Source organism: Phallusia mammillata, chromosome 5, assembly GCF_965637545.1.
Source record: "Phallusia mammillata chromosome 5, kaPhaMamm4.hap1.1, whole genome shotgun sequence".
Classification (NCBI taxonomy): domain Eukaryota; kingdom Metazoa; phylum Chordata; class Ascidiacea; order Phlebobranchia; family Ascidiidae; genus Phallusia; species Phallusia mammillata.
Window position 1 is genome coordinate 14957963 of NC_137256.1, and position 25291 is coordinate 14983253.

Sequence of the window (25291 nt, forward strand, 5' to 3'; positions counted from 1 at the left end):
AACGGGGGGAACAGAGAAGTTTGGGAGAGAACAGAGAAGCATCTAATATAATATTTTTATAAATTTTTTTTGCCTCTTATATAGAAGTCTTGTTAGGGAGATTGTTTTCTTGGTTACCTAGTTTATTGCTAAATCAAAACGTAAATTTTTAGCACGTCTAAAACTGCGGGCCCACTTGGCCCACTAGGCCCTTGGCACGCCCCATGCAATAGAAAAAACTGCGGGCCGGGTGGCACTAAATACCGCATGTGATTCCTCTTAAAATACACCATGTTATGTGAAATGTAAGAATTCCAGCCCCATTAGGGGTAAAATAGACCAGATTCTAGATTGATTTTAATTTCAAACCTTCACCCAACCCTAATAGCTCTAACCGTCAGCGCTTTCAAAAGTCCGCAAAATTATTTTTTGGTAAAAGCATATTTAAGTCCTTCACAGATTCCTGCCGTGTGATAACATGCGGTCACATGCAGTAGCATGCGGTATACCATGCGGTCACATGCGGTCACATGCGGCCACATGCGGCCGTATGTGGCCACATGCGGTATTTAGTACCACCGCTGCGGGCCCACAGTTTTTATATTTGCGAGAGACGCGACAAGCACTAGATATAGGGGGCCCGCAGTTTTTATACTTGTGAGAAGCGGGCCAAGCGGGCCAGCAGTTTTTTGATTGCATGAAGCGAGCCAAGTGCTGGGCCAAGCGGGCCAAGTGATCCAAGTGGACCCGCAGTTTTAGACGTGGCCGCAGGAGAGCTTATGAAGAAGCAGTTTTGGTGTAGTAATCTAGTTGCTTTTGGGTATCGGACTATCGGTTATACTGTTCAACTGTTGTAATACACTGTTTTTATTAAATTTGATTTTATACCTTTTTTTACTTCATAACAGCCCTCATTATGTAAGAAATTGAACCAATATATTTTGTTGTTAAATCATCCTTTGCAAGAACTTAACATGGTATTGGAGATTGATCTTCAACTTGATTTAGTATTCTGCCTTTGGTAGGCCTCATGCATTATAATCTCCATTCGGCAGTTTTTGTTTAGGTTTGATAAAGTCTCCCAGTTTTTAAATATTGATTTGTGTGTTTTTCTTTGCATAGTATTTTACACTTCCTATGTTGCTCATGTAAATGTCATAAAAATCAATTATGATGGAACTGCGAGTGGGGAACAAATATCGTCTTGGGCGCAAAATTGGAAGTGGATCCTTCGGAGATATATATTTAGGTAAAACTTTTTTTCCAACACTTTAAACTTTACGAGTACTTGGACAACATTGTTTACAAAAAGAAAGCTTTATCAAGTTATCCCTTTGTAGACAAGTTGCAACTGTTAATGCAAAATCATTTATGGATTGTAGATGCTTATTAATGCACAATAGCCCCCACATTTTTTCTTTTTGTTGTTTTTTACTAATGTAGACAAGAAGTTTTGGGCATTGGGTTGGATTTAATAAATGCATTCTGTTTTTTTCCACACCATGTGTCTTCCATAGAAAGTTTGTCTTATTAGTGTGCCATTATGTACATAACTTATAGGCAGTTTTCAAATCACCCAACTCGTAATGTTACAACAAAGTGTTCTAAAATAAAATAACAGAATCATGTAAAACATTCAGCTAGTATTGACACAGACTTTTAAGAAACAAAATACTAAATATTATTATCCTTTTTATTTTGATTTTATTTTTATAAATCGACTATGTTATCTAGCTAATTGGAGTTTGAATGTCATTATATGACTGTGATGGCCCTAGGTGGAGTGCTAAGTGGTGGGACAAGTTCATCTTGTTGCATGGTGGTTTGGTTGGAAAGTATGTGAAAAAACAACAACATAATTTACACACAAAACAGACGCTATTTGTTCTGATGTAACTGCACATAGTCTTTAAGGTTAAGTTTAGGGATGTTCAAACTGTTTCCAATCCAGTTCTTATTCTTATGTTCTTTTTTGACTGCACACCATTAAATCTGGACAACAAAACAAGCAAACCAGATGAATGCATAAGAAATTCACTTGGTTACACCAAATTTTCGCAACTGCAATAAAATGCAATGAAAAAATGTCTTAAAATGTACAGAGATACAAGGAAATTAGGAAAAAGGACAAAATATAACTCACATTTTTAAATTTAATTTGGTGTTTTTTATTGCTATTACTAGGAGTAACTGCATTGTGAGTGTACTTAGTGATTTGTTTTGTCTGGTTATAAAAATGTTTTTTAACCCTTTAAATGCGGGGGGGGCGCATAAATGCACCCCGACACATGCCTCATTGTAAACAGCGATAAAAATCGTATTAGTGCGAATATTTTTTACAACTGGGGTGCGTTTGAAAGCTTATGCATATTGGCTTCAATTTATTCAAAAAAATGATATGTTAGTACAGACGAATCCGGTTAATCGCATCATCGATTTGCCACGGGTATTTGATGCGATTAACCGGATTATGCGATAATCCGGTTGCTATGTAAACAGTACACGCCGTTAATGAAAGTGCTCATTTTCACTTCCCCAGCTAAAACAAAGTTGCAGTGACGCTCAACTATGGCAACGGGGCAGTATTTTCTCTCTTTTGTTGCCGAGAATCGAAAAAAGTACTCTCAAGTCAAAACTAGATTTATTACTCTCAGCGCAATGCATGACGTCATGCTTCCTAACTGTCATGGCTGTGGTGCAATCGCCTAAGTGTGTTAAAGAAACAGTAGAAACGCACGCACACACACACACACACACTCTTAGTTGGCGCGCACGCCACAGTTCTCTTGATTGTGCTTTCTCTTGCAGTAAGGTCGTAGCCAAGGGGCCCAACATTAAATTTGGGAACTTCCCTACGAAGACGGTTTATGACGTTTTAGTCTTGTTTTGGGTAGTTTCCCATATAAATGTGCCAGGCGTCTCGCTTCATATACACGTAAAATGGCCTGTTGTTTCTAACCTATTTCGTTTTCTAGTTCAAACCAACGTGTTAAGCGGCAAAGTGCTAGGTGCATATTTGTAAGTAAGCCCAAACCCGTACACGACCGAAACCTAGTCAAACTTACAACTTTGGCACATTCTACAGCGCAAGGGCGCTAAGGCGAGCTGCATCATTAGTTTCTATTATAACCCGTTATACAATTGACAAAAAGAATAATTGATTTTAGCAAAACTTTAAAGACTCAGATTGTGGCGCTACTTTCTAGCTTACTCAGCAAAACTACAGCTGCAAGACTAGCGTGACTGTCACGTGATCAACGTGTGATCGTTGCTTCAAAAATTTAAAGCAGCAACAAGTACTAGAGGAGTAAATGCCTTTTTTAATCGGTGTTCTTCCTGATAAGTTGCGCAAGGTCATGAATAGAAGACATAAAATATGTCAGTCGTTGGCACGTTACCAATTACGTGAATCTAAACAACATCGTGTGATTACTTGCGATCTAACATTTTTTACAACCATTACGTGTTTGGCGGGTCATGAGCAATATAACAGAAAACATTTTTAAACATTTGTTTTACATTTAACATTGTTTAAATTTCAATACAGTTTAACACTTCGAATTTGGTGCAGTTCGCACTTAGTAAGAAATTACAATCAGCGTCTTTGCCGGAACACCAGTTTCGTAATTTTGACACGTTGAACTCTTCATTTAAATTTTAAACGCCTGTTATATCACTATTGGCGATTAGATAAGCCAATAAAAAAAGGATCAATGTGCACGGCTTTGAGATAACGACTCCTTGTTATCGCACAGCGTTACACTGAACGCCGTTTTAATCTCCTAATGACTTTTCCAAAATATTTTATAGTCGAGACGTGTCATTTTCAACGTTGAAATTAGATGCGTTATTTGGTGTAGAATGCAACCATGCATCCACGTCTTTTCGCGTACATTACATCCGGAGGATTTTACTATCATATCGTCGTTTTTTATTCGAAAAACTCAATCTGTTCGACTTTCACATAGAGATCATCAATCCGGTTAATCGCATATTTCGTTGAAAATCGATGCGAATATCCGGTTTATGCGATTAACCGGACGATTTTCTTAACAAACGATGGGCGACGGTTTGGGATTTTTAATTGTGATGCAATTAAACGGATTATGCGATTAACCGGTATGCGATTAACCGGTATGCGATTAACCGGATTCGTCTGTATTTGAAAAAAATTAATTACACCAAGGAGAAAGTCAAAATTCAGAAAAAAACGCGTTTTTTTCTATTTTTTGTTTTACAGCCATTTTTTTTTTGTTTTATGGCGATCTTTTTTACAATTTGGTGTGTGTTCAGCTGAATTGGACTTTAAAGTGGGTAGTTTGGGGCTGTAAATTTGCCTTGGTTTGCTTGAATATACTGCTGTATCAGCCAGTTTAGCTTTACTAATCGTGGTGACAGCAGTTATTTATCAAGAAAAAAACTGTTGTAGAAGCATTTTGACTTTGGAAGTTTGTGGTTTCTGACCTATATTTTGATTATATCTGGCCCTCAACTGCATTTACATTGTCAAATGATAGGAGGATTTGGCCTCATGAATGGACAACAAATACAGAAGAATCAGTGCAAAGTACCTTGGGAATGCTTGGAATTGTGTTTTTTCTGCTAACTTCTGTGAACTGTGTTGTCAAACTTGGACATGTTGTGGTGTAATGATACATAATAAACATCTCATGTACAAACACTTGTAAATGAATTATGTGTACAGGTATTTAGTAAACATTAGAATAAGTCCGTAAATTATCAAGATTGCCAAAAATTATTATTATGGGTCCCCTTCCCTGAAGGGGACACATATTGATTTTACTCACATTGTTTTTGTTTTTTTTCTTTTTTTTTCTTCTTTTTTTTCTTCCCAAAGTTTGTCCGACTCGTTTTTCCATCAAATGTTTGATGGATTTGGCTGAAATTTACACAGATGGTAGATATAGTTATGTAGATGTGCATCCTACTCTGTTTTTGTTGATAACCCCAGTATTTACCCCGCTAGCCCCCTACAGTTGGTATTTTTTCCTCGAAGTTTGTCCGACTCATTTTTCCATCAAATGTATGATGGATTTGGCTGAAATTCGCACAGATGGTAGATATACCGTAATTTTCCAAGTATAGTGCGCCCCCGTGTATAATACGCACCCTAAAAATGGCATGTCGATGCTGGAAAAAAGCCTGTACCCATGTATAATACGCACCCAAATTTTTACTCTTAAATCCGTAAACAAAAAATTATTTCAGAAAAAAGATCATCTTTTGAAACAACCGGATGTTATTCTGCCGGTCAGTATCACTGCGCATGCGCTCGCAAACTCGAAAAAAAATGTTTAGGAATTGTGTAGGGTACATCGTGACAGCAAACGAGATCTTACTGGTCGCGTTCAAGCGGAACCGATCTTAATACTTGCAGAGAACATTTTTATTTTTAAAACACAAATGAAGTTTAATATGTATCAGATTAAAATACCTAAAAATCAGAATAATTAAATTCAAACTTATATACAAAATTTTAGTTCGATCCGTTGCATATCGGCAATGATATCACCCCATTTGCGTTGTCGCTAAATGGGCAGTGTGCAGTATTTGACAATAACACACCATCAAGGATTGCACCATCGCATCAAACGATGTGTCGTCAATTATGAATTTTACTGACTAAGTGTGTTGGGCAGGATAGCTAAATGTGATGCGCGATTGACAACAAACAAGAAGAAAGGTGTGATTTAAAGTTTTATTTCGAGGCAGATTTTCTTCAAAATTTGTTGTACCCATGCATAATGCGCACCCTAGATTTTAGGACAATAAATTAAGTAAATTTTGCGCATTATACATGGAAAATTACGGTAGTTATGTAGATGTGCATCCCACTTTGTTTTTGTTGATAACCCCAGTATTTACCCCGCTAGCCCCCTAAAATGGATGTTTTTCAACAAAGTTTGTCCAACTCGTTTTTCCATCAAATGTTTGATGGATTTGGCTGAAATTTACACAGATGGTAGATGTATTCATGTAGATGTGCATCCCACTTTGTTTTTGTTGATAACCCCAGTATTTACCCCGCTAGCCCCCTAAAATGGGTGAGTTTTTAAACAGTGTCAGAATTAGCTGAAATTTGGATTTCTGTTGCTCAATAGTGTTACATGGGCAACCAGTTGTATGTTGCTCGTTGGTGGGTTGCTTGGTGGACGTTTTTGCGCCATGGCAGTTAGGGGCTTTGGGCTTGTTAACAGCCCTATGATGTCAGAAACATTAACGGTTGCTGCCTAAAACACTTCTAGTGGACGAAACTTTAAACATTGGCGGATTGGGCTGAAATTTTGCAGTACTATTGATTGAGTCATTGTGGTTTTTATATATTTTTTAGTTTGTGTGTCGAACCCAATTAGTTACCCTACTAGCCCCCTAAAATGGGTCAGTTTTTTAAAACGTTAAATAGGACATACTTCAAACAATATCTGGGGTGAATCTAATTTTATAATTTGTATTCTACATAGTATTATTATTTAAGCCCAGTGCCGATCACTGTGTTTTACCTTACAACACCCGACTTTCTCATGGTTATCTCTTGAATTGCATTATTTTCAATTTTGCATTCATGGGACCCATGAGTTTTTGCCTGCAGAAACGACTAAGGTTATAAAAGACGATGGCTAATATGGGACCCAATACGAAATAAGCATAGGAAATATATTAATGTTTTAAAATAGGTTATAGTGTAAATGCAACAACAAAATGTGCTAAGCCACCCTTCTAGTTGTAAAAATGTTTCATACACTCAAAATAAAATTTTATCCTTTACTACATAAAAAAATAAACTAAAATTGAACATTATGACGTCATGAGCTAATTAATGACGTCATCGAAAAAACACACATCAAATTTTGTAAGGAATTGTGTGTAAAACAACTTGGAACCAACAATTGTAACGAAAAACACATATAAACTGCAATTTTATGAAAAAATATAATTGAAATGACGTCATTTCGTAAGTGATGATGTCATCGAAAATTTTTTAATCTTTAACTTGTGGAAAATTTTATACCCAACAACTTTCCCAAAGAAAGTTTTTGCCTATCTTCTATCAATTTTGCATAAAACCTTAAAGAGCAAGAGCATGTCTAAACCTGTGGTTCCCAACCAGGGCCCATGGCCCACCAGGGGGGCCACGAGCAGTATTGCGGGGGGCCACGGGCGTAGATTCACAAGAAACACCCACTAAAAGTCATTTTAACTTCATTCCCAAACTTAATCGGCTATTTCACATACTATTTGTTTATAGTGAGATTTGTCACGCTCATTTACTCTATTAGACCTGTTTAAGGCCAAAATTAATACTGCATTCCAATGCAAGATTGCTATCTACCATTTAAGGGGGCCACAGGTCCTACAAGATAACTTGAAGGGGGCCACGAGGCCAAAAAGTTACTTTAAGGGGTCCATGATCCACGAAAGGTTGGGAACCACTGGTCTAAACATTAATTTTTGTCAAAAAATATTCAGCAGAAGGGTTAAACTGCTATAGTTAAGCTGTATTTAAGTTGAATTTTGCACCATTTGCACACTACATTTTTATGTTTGTCTGGTGTTCCCAAATGTCCCTTATGTGATATGTTTGTGTACCAGGCATTGTTGTATCCTTTTTTGCAAAATTTAGATACAATCCCACAATTTGTTGTAGCTGGGAAATAAAATATGCTTTGATTGATTTTTTGATGGCCAAAATTTTAGTATTTGCCAATCCATAAAAAAAATGTGTTGTTGCATATTGACATATAGGTACCAACATTTCAACGGGTGAAGAAGTCGCAATCAAGCTGGAGTGTGTTAAGACAAAACACCCCCAACTCCACATTGAAAGCAAGTTTTACAAAATGATGCAGGGTGGGGGTAAGTGATGTTCTTGAGGCTGTATTAGACAAACCTAAGACAATTAAAAAATATGAACATCATTTGATGCAACATTGGCATTGCATTATGCAACTTATTTTACACCGAATATGCCTTTGTATTTAGTGCTGGTTTGTTTTAAAGAATGTGATTCATTTTTAGTTGGGATTCCAACTGTCAAATGGTGTGGGGCTGAAGGAGATTACAATGTTTTAGTGATGGAGTTACTTGGTCCAAGTTTAGAAGATTTATTCAACTTTTGTTCAAGAAAGTTTAGTCTGAAAACTGTTCTTCTTTTAGCTGACCAGTTGGTATGTATAGTTACTGGTGACAAAAATTACTTGTGTGCATGTATATAAATTCCGTTTACAAAACTTTAGTTGACCCATCAGTTCCAAAATATGACATTTAACAAATTTAGTACTCTTTTTAGCTTTTTTAAGTATTGAATCGTTTTACTTGATGCTCGTTATGGATCCCTTCCCTGAAAGGGACACCTTTTGTTTTTGTCCATATTTTTGGCCAACTTATAGGTATCGCTAAAAACACACTTAAGAACGATTTGCAAGAGATAATACATATTGCAGGATCGAGAGTATATGTACATAAATAATGGAAATGTATAAGAAATTTTATAGAATATATAAATGAAAATATATGGGAAAGTTACCTTTCTAGTTTTAAACCACTTTTGCCACTTTTTACGAGTCAATAACACTACATTTTCTTTTGCAGATTAGTCGAATTGAATACATACACAGCAAAAACTTTATTCACCGAGATATAAAACCAGACAACTTTTTGATGGGTTTGGGAAAAAAAGGAAATCTTGTATACATTATTGACTTTGGGTTAGCTAAAAAGTATCGTGATGCAAGAACTCATCAACACATTCCCTACAGAGAAAACAAAAATTTGACAGGCACTGCTCGTTATGCTTCAATCAATACACATTTGGGCATTGGTGAGTATTGTACTCAGTGACCAAGTTTTGTGGCAACCTTAGAAACTGTACCCTGAAAATGTTTAATCTTATACCCCCCTAAAAAAATATTAAACAAAATGTGCATTTTTTATTTACTTTACTGTTGATAAAATCACTGAGAAGGATGTTTTTAGTCAGGTGATTTTTTGGACAGTATACTTCATTGGTACAGTCAAGTTATTTCCAAGTGTTGAAAAACACCACTGTTACACACAATAAGTCAGGGGTGCAAAAATGCGGTCGCGCCGCGCGACTACAAAATCGGCGTGTGCGACTGTAATTTCTTGCCACCTACTTGGAGGTGGTATATATTTTATTGAACTAATTTACTCAGATAGTGCTAAAACACTGAAGAAATGACCCCACTTGAGAAAATAAAATAAGTTTCAGACAACGATCAACCAATATTGCCTTTTCCATAAAAACACACATGGATCAGCCTGCTACCACAATAGGTTGGTCGCAAGCTGAACTTTTAAATTTGCCACACTTTTGAGGCACAGTCGCGATGCTTTGCAAACTGCGCACAAAGTGCAGATTCTGCAATCATCAATTGACATAGCTTAACAGTGACCGTCGTAATTAGAAGTGACTTACTTCCTCTCTTTTATAGCCGCTATACACTCTCTTTTATAACCGCGAATATATTTGCTTTCTCAGAATAAAATCCATTCCCACACCTCGAGCGCAGAATGTGACGTCTCTCGTGCTAAGCGCCGTGGGGATGGTGCAATCGGTCACGTGTTTTAAAAATGACTTGCAACGCGCATCCACTCAACAAAACGTCAAACACGCCGCACATACATATCTTACGGATTCGTGGCTTACAGCGCAATTTTTCGTCAACCCGTGAAAAGTACCTTTCTCGTATCAAGCTACAATGGTCCGCCTTGATCGTTTTTACGTTTGTTTAACTTACACTTGTGTTTTATCCAGTAAATGCTAAGTTAACAGAACTCAACGCGTATACCACAACATACAAGCTAAGGTCCTTTGTTTCAATCCCTGTATGGTGCGTCGGAAAACACAGATTATACGTTGTTATTATGGGTCCCCTTCCCTGAAGGGGACACATCTTGATTTCACTCTGTTTTTTTTCTTTTTTCCGCTGAAGTTTGTCCATGCACTTTTGGCATGAAATCTTTGGTGGATTTGGATGAAACTTTCACAGATGGTAGATATAGTTATGTAGATGTGCCATCTGCTTCGTTTGACTTAATAACCCCAGTATTTACCCCGCTAGACCCCAAAATGTAAAACGTTTTTGTATGTTGCTGCACACCACAAACGAAAGATTTCTGTGGTGTAACGGTATAATATAGGCAACAGAACATATGGTACATGTGTTTGTGCATTGCTTGGTAACCGTTTTGGACATGCCAGTCAGAGGGGGTATTAACAGCCTTATGACGTCAGAAGCGTTAAGGAATGTGGCTAATAACACCCCTAGTGGTCAGAATTTTAAACATTGTCCGATTTGGATAAAATTTTACATGACTGTCGATTAGTTCATTGTGGTTTCATATTTTATACTTTTGGGTGTTAAAACCCATCAGTTACCCCTCTAACCCCCTAAAATGGGCGAGTTTTTTTAACGGTGTCAGAAGTAAGTGAAATTTGGTCAGCTTGTGAGATTTGTCATTTATAGGTGTCAATTGTTGTGTTTACCCCGTTACCCCCGAATTGAATGAAATTTGGACAGTTTGTTCATTTTGCTATAATAAGCTGACGATAGTTATGTTTCACTCTGTGACCCCAATATTTACCCTACTAGTTTCCTAAAATGGGTAAATTTGTGAAACAATGCAGGAATTGGATGAAATTTGGACAGTTTGTTCATTTTGCCTAATTAATTAGCTGTTGATTATTTTGTTTCACCCTGTAGCCCCCTAAAATGGGTGAACTTTTAAACAATGTCAGAACTATATATGGAAGTTATACAGTTTTGAGTACATTATTTATTGATGTGTTTTACCCTGTAAGACCCACCTTTACCCCATTAACCCCTAAAATGGGTGTAATTTGTAAACATTGGCCGAGTTGGTTGAAATTTTGACAGTTTGTGCAAAAGTCATCTTTAGGTGTCAATTGTCACTTTTGCCATGCAGTCCCATCAGTTACCCCATTAGCCCCCTGAAAGGGTTAACTTCTTAAACAATGTCTGAATTTCATGAAATTTGGACACTTCGTAGAATATGCCATTTTGAGGTGTTGATTGTTGAGTTTTACCATGTAGCCCCACTAATCCCTAAAATAGGTAAATTTTGCAAACAATTGCCGAAATTAAATGTTATATACTTGTGTAGTTTCTATCTCACACAGCATGATTATTTCTGCAGACTTTTTTTCGTCCTGTTCAAACTCATAGCACCAAAATTTATTGTAGTTATTTCAAAAAATGCACTATTTACAACTTTGCATGTGTGGGGGACCCATGAGTTTCTGCTTGCAGAAACAACTAAAGGTATAAAATACAGTGGCTGATATGGGACCCATTACGAAATAGGTCATCGTATATGTGCAATGGCAATATGTGCTAAGCCACCCTTCTAGTTATTGTATTGCAGACTTTTTTTGTTCGGTCGCAATGAACGTGTGTAGAGGAAATTTTTGTCTACGCTGACACTTTGGTGTGTAATATTTTATGCCAGGCATGTTGAAGGCTTCATACCGATTTAGCCCGATCAGCAAACATTCCCACATAGCAAGGCACTGTGGGATTCGAACCCACGGAATTCGTTTGAAATTTCTGGAAAAATACCTCTTGCCAACAGGTTATGCTTTGCCCTGATGCCATGCAAGCACAGAGGTACCAACGTGTGGACTTCAACATGAACTGGTCCAGCCGGGAAAATTTACATTTAAATATATGTGCTGCGGGCTGTGAGTTGATTTCCCCTTTAATATTTGTCTGCAAACAATGCTAAATATACAGCCACACAACCTAACATTATTGTTAATATGAAGTGGTAAGGACATATATGTATGTTATATTTGGCTCTACACTGTTGGTGTAGATAAGGCTAAAACACATGCGCTACTAAAAATGACGGCTCACTACCAAACTCTGAAAAAATTTTTGCACCCCTGCAATAAGTTGTGAAACAGTTGGATGGGTACCTGCACAGAGCCTTTTTCAAAAGTTTTAGGTAAATTAAATAGGTCCACAACGTTTTGTGTACCGCTGCATCATCACAGGGAGTTGTTATCTCTAAACTGTGTGCCTTCATCCTTTTGTATTGTTTTTTATCTAATCGCCAATTGTGACATAATAAAGAGTTTCATGTGCTAACAATTGGAAAGTAAGGCTCCTGTTATGATGCTGATTTTAATTTCTTAGTGCCAACTGCACTAAATTCAACCCATCGAACGGTTTTTGCATTTAAACGTGAAAAAAAGTCACAACAACGGTTAAAAATGTTTAATAATGTAAACGGTTAAAAATGTATAAAATGAAATAGGCAATGGAGCAACTACACAGTATAGAGCAGGGGTGGCCAGACCTGCTTCATGCTCGAGCCGCATATCACAAAATCTTAGTTTCAAAAGAGCCGCAACACAAAAAATCAAAAACGAACTTATTCACTCACAATGAAGTGTACGCTATCAAATAATTATGGGTCCCCTTCCCTGAAGGGGACACATATTGTTTTTGTTCGTATTTTTTTTTTTTTTTTTTCGGTCTAACGCTGGCTTGTTAGACGCGTTTGGTTAAGAAAGAGTGCTTCAAATTTGCACAGATGTTAGTTATTAATCTAAATTTGATCCTCCTGAAGTTTGACCCCGATTGACCCCGATTGACCCCGATTGACCCAGCAGTTCACCCACAGGCCCCCAAAATGCAAAATTTTTAAAACATGGTTTGTTATATGCGTTTGGTCAAGAAAGAGTGCTTCAAATTTGTTTAAATTTTGTCAGATGTTAGTTATTAACTAAAATTTGATCCTCCTGAAGTTTGACCCTGAATGACCCAAGGGTTCACCCACAGGCCCCCGAAACGTATAGTTTTTAACGCTGGTTTGTACCGCTCGTTTGGTAAAGAAAGAGTGCTTCAGATTTATTCAAATTTGGACATATGTTAGTTATTAATCCAAACTTGATCCTCCAGAAGTTTGACCCCGAATTACCCAGCGGTTCACCCACAGGCCCCCGAAATGTAAATGTGTCTAACGCTCGTTTGGTCAAGAAAGACACTGTAGGCAGAAGTCCCAAGAGAGTAACTCACTGGTTTACAATAGCAGGAGGGCTCAGCTTGACGTCGGACAGACGTTTTACGAGACGTCGTTTTGGTGATCAGAAATCAGCTGTTTTGCACAGCAATGCTATTTCGTTTTATTAAGTTATCACTCACATTTTCAGTTTTGGCAAAGGTTTCACACCTATGACGTGATTTAAACCTAATAAGCGTGCTTCGGTTTCGTATATGTCAAGCAAAACTTGTTAATCAAAATAAAGTTGAAAAAATAAACTTGACATTTTTGCAAGATAAATGTGTTTTTTTAAATGCTCGTTGTCAGGTCAGCCGCCGCATGACCACGGGTTACTTAAGGTCAACTAGTAGGTATTACTAACACAGTTCAGAACTTTCTTTCGTCATAACGTAGCGTTTTTTGGCAATAAATTTAGGAATCAACACTCAAGGCATGTATAAATTAGGTTAAACGGTGTTGTTGAACAGTAAGGACGGTGTGCTATTGAAAACGGTGTCAATAGGTCAAACAGTCGTTGCACCCTGAGAGGTTACTACAGGTCAATGGTTTTGCGAAACAAAGTTAAATGAAAAACGAATTGTTATGTGTACACTTGTAGCAAATTGCTTTTTAATTTAAAGTGTCTGTAACACAACTGTTACAGCTTTCTAGAAAAAAATGTGTTTGAAACCCGACCTTGGACGACAATATCTGGGTCAAAGCAAGAGATTAAATTAAAGTATTTGTTTCGTTCTTTTTTAATGTTTTTGTAATTAAATGACAATAATAGTGCAAAAAGAATACGAACAAAAAATGTTTATTGTTGGGTTAATGCTTTCTAAAAATTTGTCCTTAAAAATCTAAAAGTCACCGCAACATTTGTTTACCGTATATCCGCACAAACACGCGTGTGGGGACCCATTAGTTTTTGTTTACAAAAACAATCATATGTGTAGATCAAATGATGTGTATAGTAAATTGGTAAATATCGTATAGAATATATAAAATGGAAGTATATCAGAAAGCCACCCTTCTAGTGATTATTGATGTGTGGTGGTACTGTGAGTCTCCACCTAGGCTGCAAGGTGTTTGAAATTAGACTGATAAGATGAAAAGTTTTCGTGTTCAGCTTCGTAATGACGTTTCAAGTTACTAGTTTTGTCATGATTGAGCGAAGAAGCTATATTTTCCTGTTTATTTTTCCTTTTTTTCAAATTTTTTGTAACGACATTTTCTTGGCTACTCTTTGCAGTTATTGCTGGTATAAGCCGCAATACAAATGTAAAATGCTTTCAGTGTCAGCCCAGACTTCCAGCTTCAATCTGACAATATATTTGACTACAATGCACAAGCTAGCACGCTTCTGTACAACAATGTTCTTTTCGGTTTTCGGAATGTACACTGGTTATTACAAACAGTCAGTCTATTGTTAACACATGATAAAATGCATTGTTTTATAATCAGGTTGAACAACTCGGCATCATGGGGAAATACATGTGCAACATTAAAGAGCCGCAATCAAAGGCTCAAAGAGCCGCAGTTTGGCCACCCCTGGTATAGAGCTTCATTAGGGAAATTTCCAAAATACTATGTTGAACCCCCTTTTTAGTTTGCCCCTGGGTGACCTAGCAGTTTATCAACAGGCCCTTACAACCATTTTTTTTTTTGATTTAACTTTTTTCACCTTTACCCCAAAATAATCATTTTTATGTTTTACAGGTCCTTTAGTATAGCAATTTAGCGAACAACTTCTAACAAACTCAAATTGTAGACAGTTGTCTAAAGGGTGTACATTGTTTGTTGTTTAAATATGTAGCCAAGTCATAAAACTCCCAAATATGTGTTTACTAGACCTACAAACTTGACCACAAATGTCCCACAGGACAGGAGTGACCCATTGTTCAACGGTTGTGCCAATTTGATGCATAGCCAGAAATACAACCCCTAATGTGCTGCAGTTGTGAACAGTAGTTGACAAGATGTTTCTTGTTTGTTGGTTAAAATGTTAACACAGTCGGTCCATCAAATCCATTTATACCAGTGGTTCCCAACCAGGGCTCATGCCCCCCCAAAAAGTTACTTTAAGGGGGCCATGGTCCACGAAAGGTTGGGAACCACTGATTTATACCCTTATAATTTGTGGTGCTTTATTGTAAAGTTCGAGGTCCTCTGCTTTACGCATAAAAAAGTCTGGTTACAGGGCACTTAAATCCAATTCCTGTGTAAATTTTGCCTTTGCAATGTTAATCTGGACAACAATAAAATTAAACCAGTTTAATACATTATAAAACATAACTTTTTATTTAGAGTACAAAAAAATGAAACAAAAAACACTGTAAACTTTTTGGTAACAACACTGGTCATTTTATGTATTAGTTTCTTGTATTGTCATCAAAAAGTTTCCCTGCATTACCAAAATATGATTCTTTTCCATGCATAGTTTGGCCTGGAAGGTTCAGTCATGACTTCTTCTTGTTTATTTTTTATCACCCAAAAAACAAACCCAAACACAATCCGATTTGTTTACAATGCTTGTGTAGAGCAAAGTCGAAGAGATGACTTGGAATCACTTGGCTACATTTTAATGTACTTTAACCTTGGAACATTACCATGGCAAGGACTGAAAGCTGCAACCAAACGACAGAAGTATGAGCGCATCAGTGAAAAGAAAATGTCAACTCCAATAGAAGTATTGTGCAAAGGACATCCATGTATGTATATCAAAGGACATCCTGTTATAAAATGTTTTGTTTTAATTAAGGATACTCAAAGGTTCCTTTACTGAAGGGCCACATTAGGATATAGTCCTTGTTCTGATGTTTTTTTCTTTTCTTAAAGAGATTCTTATTGTTTTTATGGGTCCCCTTCCCTGAAGGGGACACATATTGTTTTTGTCATATTTTTTTTCGGTCTAACATGGATTTGTTCCCACGTTTTGGTCAAGAAAGAATGGTTCAAACTTTTTCAAATTTACACACATTGTAGATATTGGTCTAAAGATGGTCCATGTGAATTTTGACCCCGTTTGATCCCTAGGTTCACCCACAGCCCCCCAAAACGTGAAATTTTTAAAACGACTATACTTGCTAAAGTACTTTATTTAGGAGTTATATGCTTTGTCGCTTGGTGATTATAAGGTATTTCAAAGAATTTTGTACCTTAAAAAAAAGATTTACCCATTTTCAGCCCTTAAACCCCAAAGTATCGTTTCTGTCTAATGCTTGTTTGTTAAATGCGTTTGGTGAAGAAAGAGTGCTTTAAATTTATTCAAATTTGCCCAGATGTTAGATGTTGTTCCAAATTTGATCCTCCTGAAGTTTGACCCCAAACGACCCAGCGGTTCACCCACAGACCCCCAAAACAAAAACAAAACGGCTGTACTGACCCAAGTACATAATCTGAGGGTTTCATGCTTTGTTAGTTAGCTATTCTAATGTAAGCTATTGTAAAGAATTTTGTAACTTTTTATTGGATTCACCCATTTTTACCCCCTAAACCCCAAAATAATAAGTTTTAGGCCAGAAATACAAGCCCTTAATGTGCTAAAATGTTAAACAATTGTTTGCAGTAGGTTATTCGTTTAGTATTTAAAAATTTGCCTTAATCGGCCAAATAGTTACTTTTACAGCCCATAATATGTGTACACTGTCAGTCAGATAGAAGTCTCAACTCTCAAGGGAGTAATTCACTTGTTTACGATTAAGGCCGGTGAATGCATCGGGAGTGCTCAGCTTGTTGTCCGGACAGACGTTTTACTAGACAGTCGTAAACTGACCTTGAACGACAATATCAAGGTCAAAGCATGAGATTAAATTGAAAGTATTTTTCCTGTTCTTATTTGCTGTTTTTTGTAATTATATGACAATAATGATGCAAAAAGAATACGGACAAAACTTTTAAAGTTGGGTCAAGACTAAAGTTGGTTAAGTTTTTCCTTAAGAATCAAAAATAACCAGGATGTTTGTTTACCATAAATCTGCACAAACGCTCGTGTGGGGACCCATTCGTTTTTGCTTGCAAAAACATTCATATGTGTATATCAAATGATGTGTATAGCAAATTGGTAAATACAGACGAATCCGGTTAATCGCATAATCCGTTTAATTGCATCGCAATCAAAAATCCCAAACCGTCGCCCATCGTTTGTTAAGAAAATCGTCTGGTTAATCGCATAAACCGGATATTCGCATCGATTTTCAACGAAATATGCGATTAACCGGATTGATGATCTCTATGTGAAAGTCAAACAGATTGAGTTTTTCGAATAAAAGACGACGATATGATAGTAAAATCCTCCGGAGGTAATGTACGCGAAAAAACGTAGATGCATGTTTGCATTCTACACCAAATAACGCATCTAACGTTGAAAATGAAACGTCTCGACCATAAAATATTTTTGAAAAGTTATTAGGAGATTAAATCGGCGTTCAGTTTACCGCTGTGGAATCGTTATCTCAAAGCTGTGCACATTGTTCCTTTATTGTTGGCTTATCTAATCGCCAATAGTGATATAACAAGCGTTTAAAAGAGTTCAACACGTTAAAATTACGAAACTGGTGCTCCGGCAAAGACGCTGATTGTAATTTCTTACTATGTGCGAACTGCACCAAATTCGAAGTATTAAACTGTATTGAAATTTGAAAAATGTTAAATGTAAAACAAATGGTTAAAAATGTTCTTCTGTTATTGTTCATGACCCGCCAAACATGTAATGGTTGTAAAAAATGTTAGCTCGCAAGTAATCACACTATGTTGTTTAGATTCACGTAATTGGTAACGTGCCAATGATTGACATATTTTATGTCGTCTATTCGTGACCTTGCGCAACTTATCAGGTGGATCACCGATTAAGAAAGGCATTTATTCCTCTAGTATTTGTTGCTGGTTTAAATTTTTGAAGCAACGATCACACATTGATCACGTGACAGTCACGCCAATCTTGCAGCTGCAGTTTTGCTGAGTAAGCTAGAAAGTAGCGCCACAATCTGAGTCTTTAAAGGTTTGCTAAAATGAATTATTCTTTTTGTCAATTGAATAACGGGTTATAATAGAAACTGATGCAGCTCGCCTTTGCACCCTTGCGCTGTAGAATGTGCCAAAGTTGGAAGTTTGACCATGTTTCGGTCGTGTACTTTCGGGTTTGGGCTTGCTTACAAATATGCACAGCGCTTTGCCGCTTAACGCGTTGGTTTGAACTACAAAACGAAATAGGTCAGAAACAATTTTATGTGTATATTAAGCGAGAGGCCTTTATAAGGGAAACTACCCAAAACAAGACTAAAACGTCATAAACTGTGGTCATAGGGAAGTTCCTAAATTTAAATGTTGGGTCCCTTGGCTACAATGCGAAGTAACATATCTTTTCAAATAAACCTGACTACAAGAGAAAGCACAAATCAAACGAACTGCGGTGTGTGCGCCAATTAACGAGTGTGTGTGCGTTGCTTCTGTTTTCTTTGGGCGATTGCACCATAGCCACGACAGTTAGGAAGCATGACGATGTATTGCGCTGAGAGTAGCACTTTTTTCAATTCGGCAACAAAAGAGAGAAAATACTGCTCCGTTGCCATAGTTGAGCGTCACTGCAACTTAGTTTTAGCTAGGAAAGTGTAAATGAGCACTTTTGATAACCGCGTGGACTGTTTACATAGCAACCGGATTATCGCATAATCCGGTTAATCGCATCAAATGCCCTTGGCAAATTGATGATGCGATTCGGATTCGTCTGTATCTAACAATGATTGTGCCCTATTTTTACTGTTACCAAATCGCATATGCATATGTGTGGGGACCCACTAGATTATGCTTGCAGAAACAATTATGTTATAAAGTGCCAGGAAAAGGATAGGGACCCAATGAAATGTAGGTGCCAAATATATATCCATTATAAATATTGTAAATGGTATATGTGATACATCGTTAAATATGATGTAGTATATATAAACTGGCAATATATAGGAAAACCACTATTCTAGTTGTGCAGATTTTTGATGTCCGGTCAAAAAAAGGGTGCTAAAACTTTTTCAAATTTACGCATGTGATTGGTGGATTGTAAATTTTCATGGGAGTGATATACTGGTTTATGGCGCCTCGATTCACAGTTGATAATAAGTGATCTCTATCTTTCAGAATAGGTTGATCACAGCAAAGAACCTGAGGTCACATTTTCCAATAGTCCTATAGTGTGTGTTGTAACTAAGATCAGGGTTGCAGTAATTTACATTGTAGTGGGGATGCAATGCAGAACTTTGTTTTTTAGTGTTGCAGTATATATACATTGAGAACAATATATATACATTATTTATAAGCACGCTATGCAGTAAACCACTTATTTTTACATTCAGAAACAACAATTAAATAAAACAAAAATGATAGGGACCCACTTCGATTTATGTAAGAAATGTATAAGTATGGCAAATGATGTATGTGATTAGACATGACAGAGAGATAAATTAAAAATACATAGGCCACCTTTCTGTTTTTATATATATATTTGTTTTGCTTTGTCAGCCGAATTTGCTACTTACTTAAACTACTGCCGATCTCTTCGTTTTGATGACAAACCAGATTACTCCTATTTACGACAATTGTTTCGAAACTTGTTTCATCGTCAAGGCTTCACTTACGATTATGTATTTGATTGGAACATGTTGAAATTTGTAAGTGAAACACTGATTCAATAAATTCATCAAGTTGTTTCTTTAAAATATATTACTATTTAGGGCACTCGTACATCTGATGAAAAGGATCACAAGGAAAGCCGCTCCTCTTCCCAAAACAAAGTAACAAGCTCTGCTCCTAAAGGTATTGCATTTTAAAATTACATGTAAAGACATAATGTTTAATTCTCCCCTTCCCAGAACACATATTGTTTTGTCCGTATTCTTTTTTCTCCCTAATGCTGGTATGTTCTAAGCCAGGGATCTCAAACTCAAACTGCGTTGGGGGCCAAAAACAAACTTTTAAGTGAGTCAGGGGCCGCACTATCGATATCGAACAAAAATATTGCTATATTAAAAAGTAAAATGTTCATTTATGCCATTAGCTACATTTCAAACAATATCATAATAATTAACAAACCGATTTTCAATGTAGCAAAGTGAAAGAGTCAACTGTGCGATATTGCTTTGTGTGGGAATAATGTGCTACAATGACGCAACAATTGCAATTGCTGAATTTAAAAATGGTCTTGTTCAATCATCATATTCCACGAATAGAGAATGATTGTATCATGTTAATTTTCTGGTCTGACAGGGTATTTCGCCAAAGTAAAACACATAACTTCTGAAAGGTACATCGCGGGCCGCACAAAAACCCTTGGAGGGCCGCATGCGGCCCGCGTGTTTGAGACCCCTGTTCTAAGCGTTTGGTCAAGAAAGGGTGTTTTAAACTTTATCAAATTTACACACATGTTATGAAATAACCAATGTTGGTGCTCCTAAAGTTTGATCCTGAATAACTCGTTCAACCACAGACCCCCAAAACTGGAATTTTTTTCAGTTTCATACTTCGTTGGTTGGTGCTTTGTAAAATATTTCAAATGATCAGAAATACAAACCATAATTTGCTGCAATTTTAAACTGTTGTTTGTATTGCATTCCTTGTTTGTTATTAAAAAAATTAGTTTGATTGTTCCTGTTCTACTAAAAAACATGTCAAAAGGTCATTAAACGGTCATTTGGCGACTGCATGGCGGGAGGATGTCAACGGTATAAGTTTTGGGGAACAAAGTTAAGTGAAGAACAATCTGTTACATATACCTTTTCTGCTAAATTGCTTCCTATTATGTCATTGTCTGTAATACTATCTGGGTTTTCTTCACACAAACACATGTGTGGGAACCCGTTTGTTTGTGCTTCTCAATCATGTCAGTAGGTCAACCACTGTGTATAGTAAATATATAGGATATATAATATATGTAGGAAAACTACCTTTCCGTTAAATTTTGAAATAAAAACGTTGACCTGTAAATCATCCTGGCAAGATTAAAGATCACATCGGCAAGAGGGATGGAGATGGGAGATGGTCAATGATGGGTTAACTAGCCAGCCCTTTGCTATATGATACAGTTGCTTAAATAAGTAAATGTTCTACAAGTCAACAATTACAGGGTGCTGATTCAATTAATACATTTTGTCACAGGGCAAAAGTATCGACAGGATTATTTAAATAACAGTTTTTTGACAATAAACAAAATAAATGGCACTTATGTTGAGCTGTTTTTAAATTATTCAGGTGCAACATACAGAAAAGCTACTTCGCTTGTCCAGATGTCAGTTGTTGTGCTTTACCCTGTACCCATTTATTTATCCCAAAACTCCCTGAAAAGGAATGACATTTGTAAACAATGTCCTGATTGGATGAAATTCAGACAGTTTATAGAATATGCCATTTTTAATTATCAATAGTTATGTTTCAACTTATATCTCCTTTGTTCACCCAATCAGATCTTACTTTTCTAAAAGATTCTTTGACAACACCAACAAGACCTTTATCAAGAGTTGAAAGGGAAAGGAAAGTCAGCTCGCGATTGCACAGGGGATCTGGTGCTAATGTTCCACAAGATTTAACACCTCACACCAAAAAGCAGTCCCAGGTTTCTTGTTTTGTTTTTTTGTTAATGGTTGCATGCAGTTATCCTGCAATTGAATAACAGTTTTGATTCTCACTTTGTTTCTTCTTTGCAGCTCTTCTATGCTTTGCCCTGAACAATTTTAAGTGTATGCACTCAGCTCAGGTCATTCATAATGATAGTGAAAACATGTTTTCGTCAAGGATTACCATATGAACATTGCATGAGTAACACTGGCGAGTATGGGGGTGCTGTGGTGCCGCTCACTTTACCAGTCTTGAACCTTGTATAACAACAAAATCACATCTTTGTTTTAAGTTATATCTGTTTTGAAATGTGTTTCCAGCTAAACATAAATGCGTTTTTAGTCATGTCATCGATTCAACAGACATCGTTTGATACGCAACAACTTTGTTTAGAAATGAACAGGCATTTTATTGTAACATAAATATGACATATAGGTTCTGTATTATGTGGCGCAATAACTTTCTGCAATAAGATATTACCGTAATTTTCCAAGTATAGTGCGCCCCCGTGCATAATACGCACCCTAAAAATGGCATGTCGATGCTGGAAAAAAGCCTGTACCCATGTATAATACGCACCCAAATTTTTACTCTTAAATCCGTAAACGTAAAATTATTTCAGAAAAAAGATCATCTTTTGAAACAACCGGATGTTATTCTGCTGGTCAGTATCACTGCGCATGCGCTCGCAAACTCGATAGCGAAAAATGTTTAGGATTTGTGTAGGGTACATCGTGACAGCAAACGAGATCTTACTGGTCGCGTTCAAGCGGAACCGATCTTAATACTTGCAGAGAACATTTTTATTTTTAAAACACAAATGAAGTTTAATATGTATCAGATTAAAATACCTAAAAATCAGAATAATTAAATTCAAACTTATATACAAAATTTTAGTTCGATCCGTTGCATATCGGCAATGATATCACCCCATTTACGTTGTCGCTAAATGGGCAGTGTGCAGTATTTGACAATAACACAGCATCAAGGATTGCACCATCGCATCAAACGATGTGTCGTCAATTATGAATTTTACTGACTAAGTGTGTTGGGCAGGATGGCTAAATGTGATGCGCGATTGACAACAAACAAGAAGAAAGGTCTGATTTCAAGTTTTATTTCGAGGCAGATTTTCTTCAAAAATTGTTGTACCCATGCATAATGCTAGATTTTAGGACAATAAATTAAATAAATTTTGCGCATTATACACGGAAAATTACGGTATGTTTTTTTTGGTTAAACAATTCCTTTGGCTAACATTAAAACAATGCCAGGTGCTCATAGCCACTTTTATTGTTGTTGTACATTAACAATTCCTAAGCCGTGTTTAATGTTCGTTTGCAAAGCACTGCAACGACCTAACTTTGTCCAAAGTAACCACAGTTTAGTCGTCAACAATACATATTCATTTATATTTGAAATGTGAATTGCATTTATTTTTGTTTCCTGCCATAACAAATTACTTAAAACAAAGTCGTTGTTAAAATTGCTGTTTTCAGGAAATCATTCTTTCATTTGTTCTATAAGACCTACTACAGCAAACAGTGTCCAACAACACGAAGAAATTGTGTTGTGTCAAGTGACTATTTGCAAAAAATGTGACAGAAACTAAAGGCTAACTAAAGCATGTAAAAGGTGTCTGTATTTAGGCCCATACTGCCAAAAGTACCACACAGGTACACTGCACAAGGCATAGGTATCAGGGTCGATGATCAAAATTTGCGGCCAGGGAGTGAAATATATTTTCATGGGTCTCCTTTAGGGACACATATGGTTTTTGTCCATATTTATTTTACTGTCCCACACTGGTTTGTTATACAGGTTTGGTCAAGCAAGTGCTTCAAATTTACACAGATGTTAGTTATTTATCTAAATTTGATCCTTCCAAACTATCACCCGAATATCCCAGCAGTTCACCTACAGGCCCCCAAACTGTTAATTTTTTTAAAACGACTGTACTGGCTAAAATACATGATCTAGGAGTTTTATGCTTTGTTGTTTAGTACAATATAGGTATTTTAAAGAATTCAGTAACTTTTAATTGAATTCACCCATTTTCACCCCTTAAACCCCGAAGTATGAGTTTTTAGCTGGACCAGTCCCTCAGTTCCGAAATACAAGCCCTAATATGCTTTTGCCCAATCCACCTAGTGTTTAACTTTGCAGTCCTGCTCCTGAACAGTGTCAAATGCCTTGGTACTCTTGCAGACACAATGTTCCCACCACATCATTGGAGTGATTGATTGATTTGTGATAGGAAATAGCCTCTGTTATGTATGAACGCCACATTTGTAGTTATAGTAGTTCTAGTCTCATCAGGTAGTTTGTTAAAAATGTACAATAGCCAAATTAAAACAAAAATTTTACTAATCAGCAAACCTTGTAACTGGGCTTCATTAACTGCAGACATAAGCATTTAACCTTAAATAAGATGAATAAATAAAGAATGTTTGACAAAAATATTTTTGGCTTTAAATAAATTAAAATTGTTGAATTTATTTTTATGCTATTTTTAGGGAGACCTTGCTACAAGCAACTGGCGAAGAGATGTCCTTTCTAATCATTTACAGGATGAAGGGAAAGGACACAGTACACGTTACCAAACAAAATGACCTACACTTTTCTTTTTTATACCTAGAGTAGTTTCTATGACATAATGGCAAAATTCAAGCTGTGCGCTTAACAGTGTGTTGGTAGTGAAATCACTTCTTGGCAAAATGAATGTACTAGGTAATAAAAATTCACACATGGTTTTTATCTGGGTTTGTTTTTATTTTAGTGAATTCATATGTGCTCTCAATTAAATTTGTGTGTTATATTTTTTGGAAGAAAAATTTTAGGTATCAACTCAAATTGAAGTTATTGTGTCAATCATCTAATAGTCAAACCAATTGATTTATAGATTGTGTTCAATTTGTTATTAAATAGTTAAAAAGGCCTATGAGATAAAACAAGATATTTAATTTGACTTTAAAGGTTTTTGTGTAAAACTACTTAAAAATATAAGTTTATACCTCTTGTATAATTGTGACTGTTTCGTAAATGTTTTTTTGATATTTTTTATGTTGGTGTTTTAGTTTCAGAAAGAAGTTTTTCATGTTGGTCTGCTTTTTGTATGAAGCAGTTAGTGTTTGGTATATGTTAATCAGTACAATTAAAAAAACATTTACCAATATTAGGAACTGTACACCTGCTCACAACCAGTTTTGTGTAATAATTGTTTCGTTAAGTGTAAATATCTGTTACACTGGTTCGTTATCAAAAAGATCCATTTATTAGTAACATATTAACACAGATCAATAAATTCAATTTGTGTAGAACAGACAACTTTCATATTTGCTTCAGGTTACATTGTGTGCTAACAAGTCGAAAGAAATGTGTTTACTGCAACAGCCTTATTGGATAGCACATATGGTTCACTGCATGAAGGTTTATTACAATGTTTGAAAACAAGAATTTGTTCTACAAGACTTAAATAACATTAATTAACACAATGTTGTAAATGCATTACATATGTCCTGCTTTTTGTGTTCAAAATCGGTTGCCCATTTCTGTATTAGTGGCCAAAGTATATCAACAATATTGTGTGTACACTTTACAACTGTGTTACAACATTCTTTCTTTTTGTACTATTTTAGCAAAAAAAAGATAATTCTTTGTCGTT

General features: G+C 36.3%; 1 protein-coding gene across 3 annotated transcripts; it reads left to right on the forward strand.

Moving 5' to 3' along the window:
* Nucleotides 1-1023: 1023 nt before the first annotated feature.
* On the forward strand, nt 1024-25291 carry LOC145227623 (casein kinase I-like). Of its 3 annotated transcripts, none has more exons than XM_080092496.1 (9): nt 1024-1228; nt 7744-7854; nt 8017-8165; nt 8590-8818; nt 15570-15740; nt 19540-19688; nt 19752-19833; nt 21477-21625; nt 21717-22523. In XM_080092496.1, the coding sequence occupies exons 1-9, from the start codon at nt 1150-1152 to the stop codon at nt 21735-21737; spliced, it is 1140 nt and encodes a 379-aa protein (XP_079948622.1). In that variant the 5' UTR covers nt 1024-1149; the 3' UTR covers nt 21738-22523. The 3 variants fall into 3 exon arrangements, with proteins under 3 accessions (XP_079948622.1, XP_079948620.1, XP_079948621.1); XM_080092494.1 differs by lacking the exon at nt 21717-22523 and adding an exon at nt 24144-25291 and having other exon boundaries at nt 1025-1228; XM_080092495.1 differs by lacking the exon at nt 21717-22523 and adding an exon at nt 24144-25291 and having other exon boundaries at nt 1025-1228; nt 21495-21625.

Coding starts and splice junctions, on each gene's coding strand:
- LOC145227623 (XM_080092494.1), top strand. CDS start 1,150: ATGATGGAACTGCGAGTGGGGAACAAATATCGTCTTGGGCGCAAAATT. Junction 7,855..8,016: donor CAAAATGATGCAGGGTGGGG/GTAAGTGATGTT, acceptor ATTCATTTTTAG/TTGGGATTCCAACTGTCAAA. Junction 15,741..19,539: donor ATTGTGCAAAGGACATCCAT/GTATGTATATCA, acceptor TTGCTTTGTCAG/CCGAATTTGCTACTTACTTA.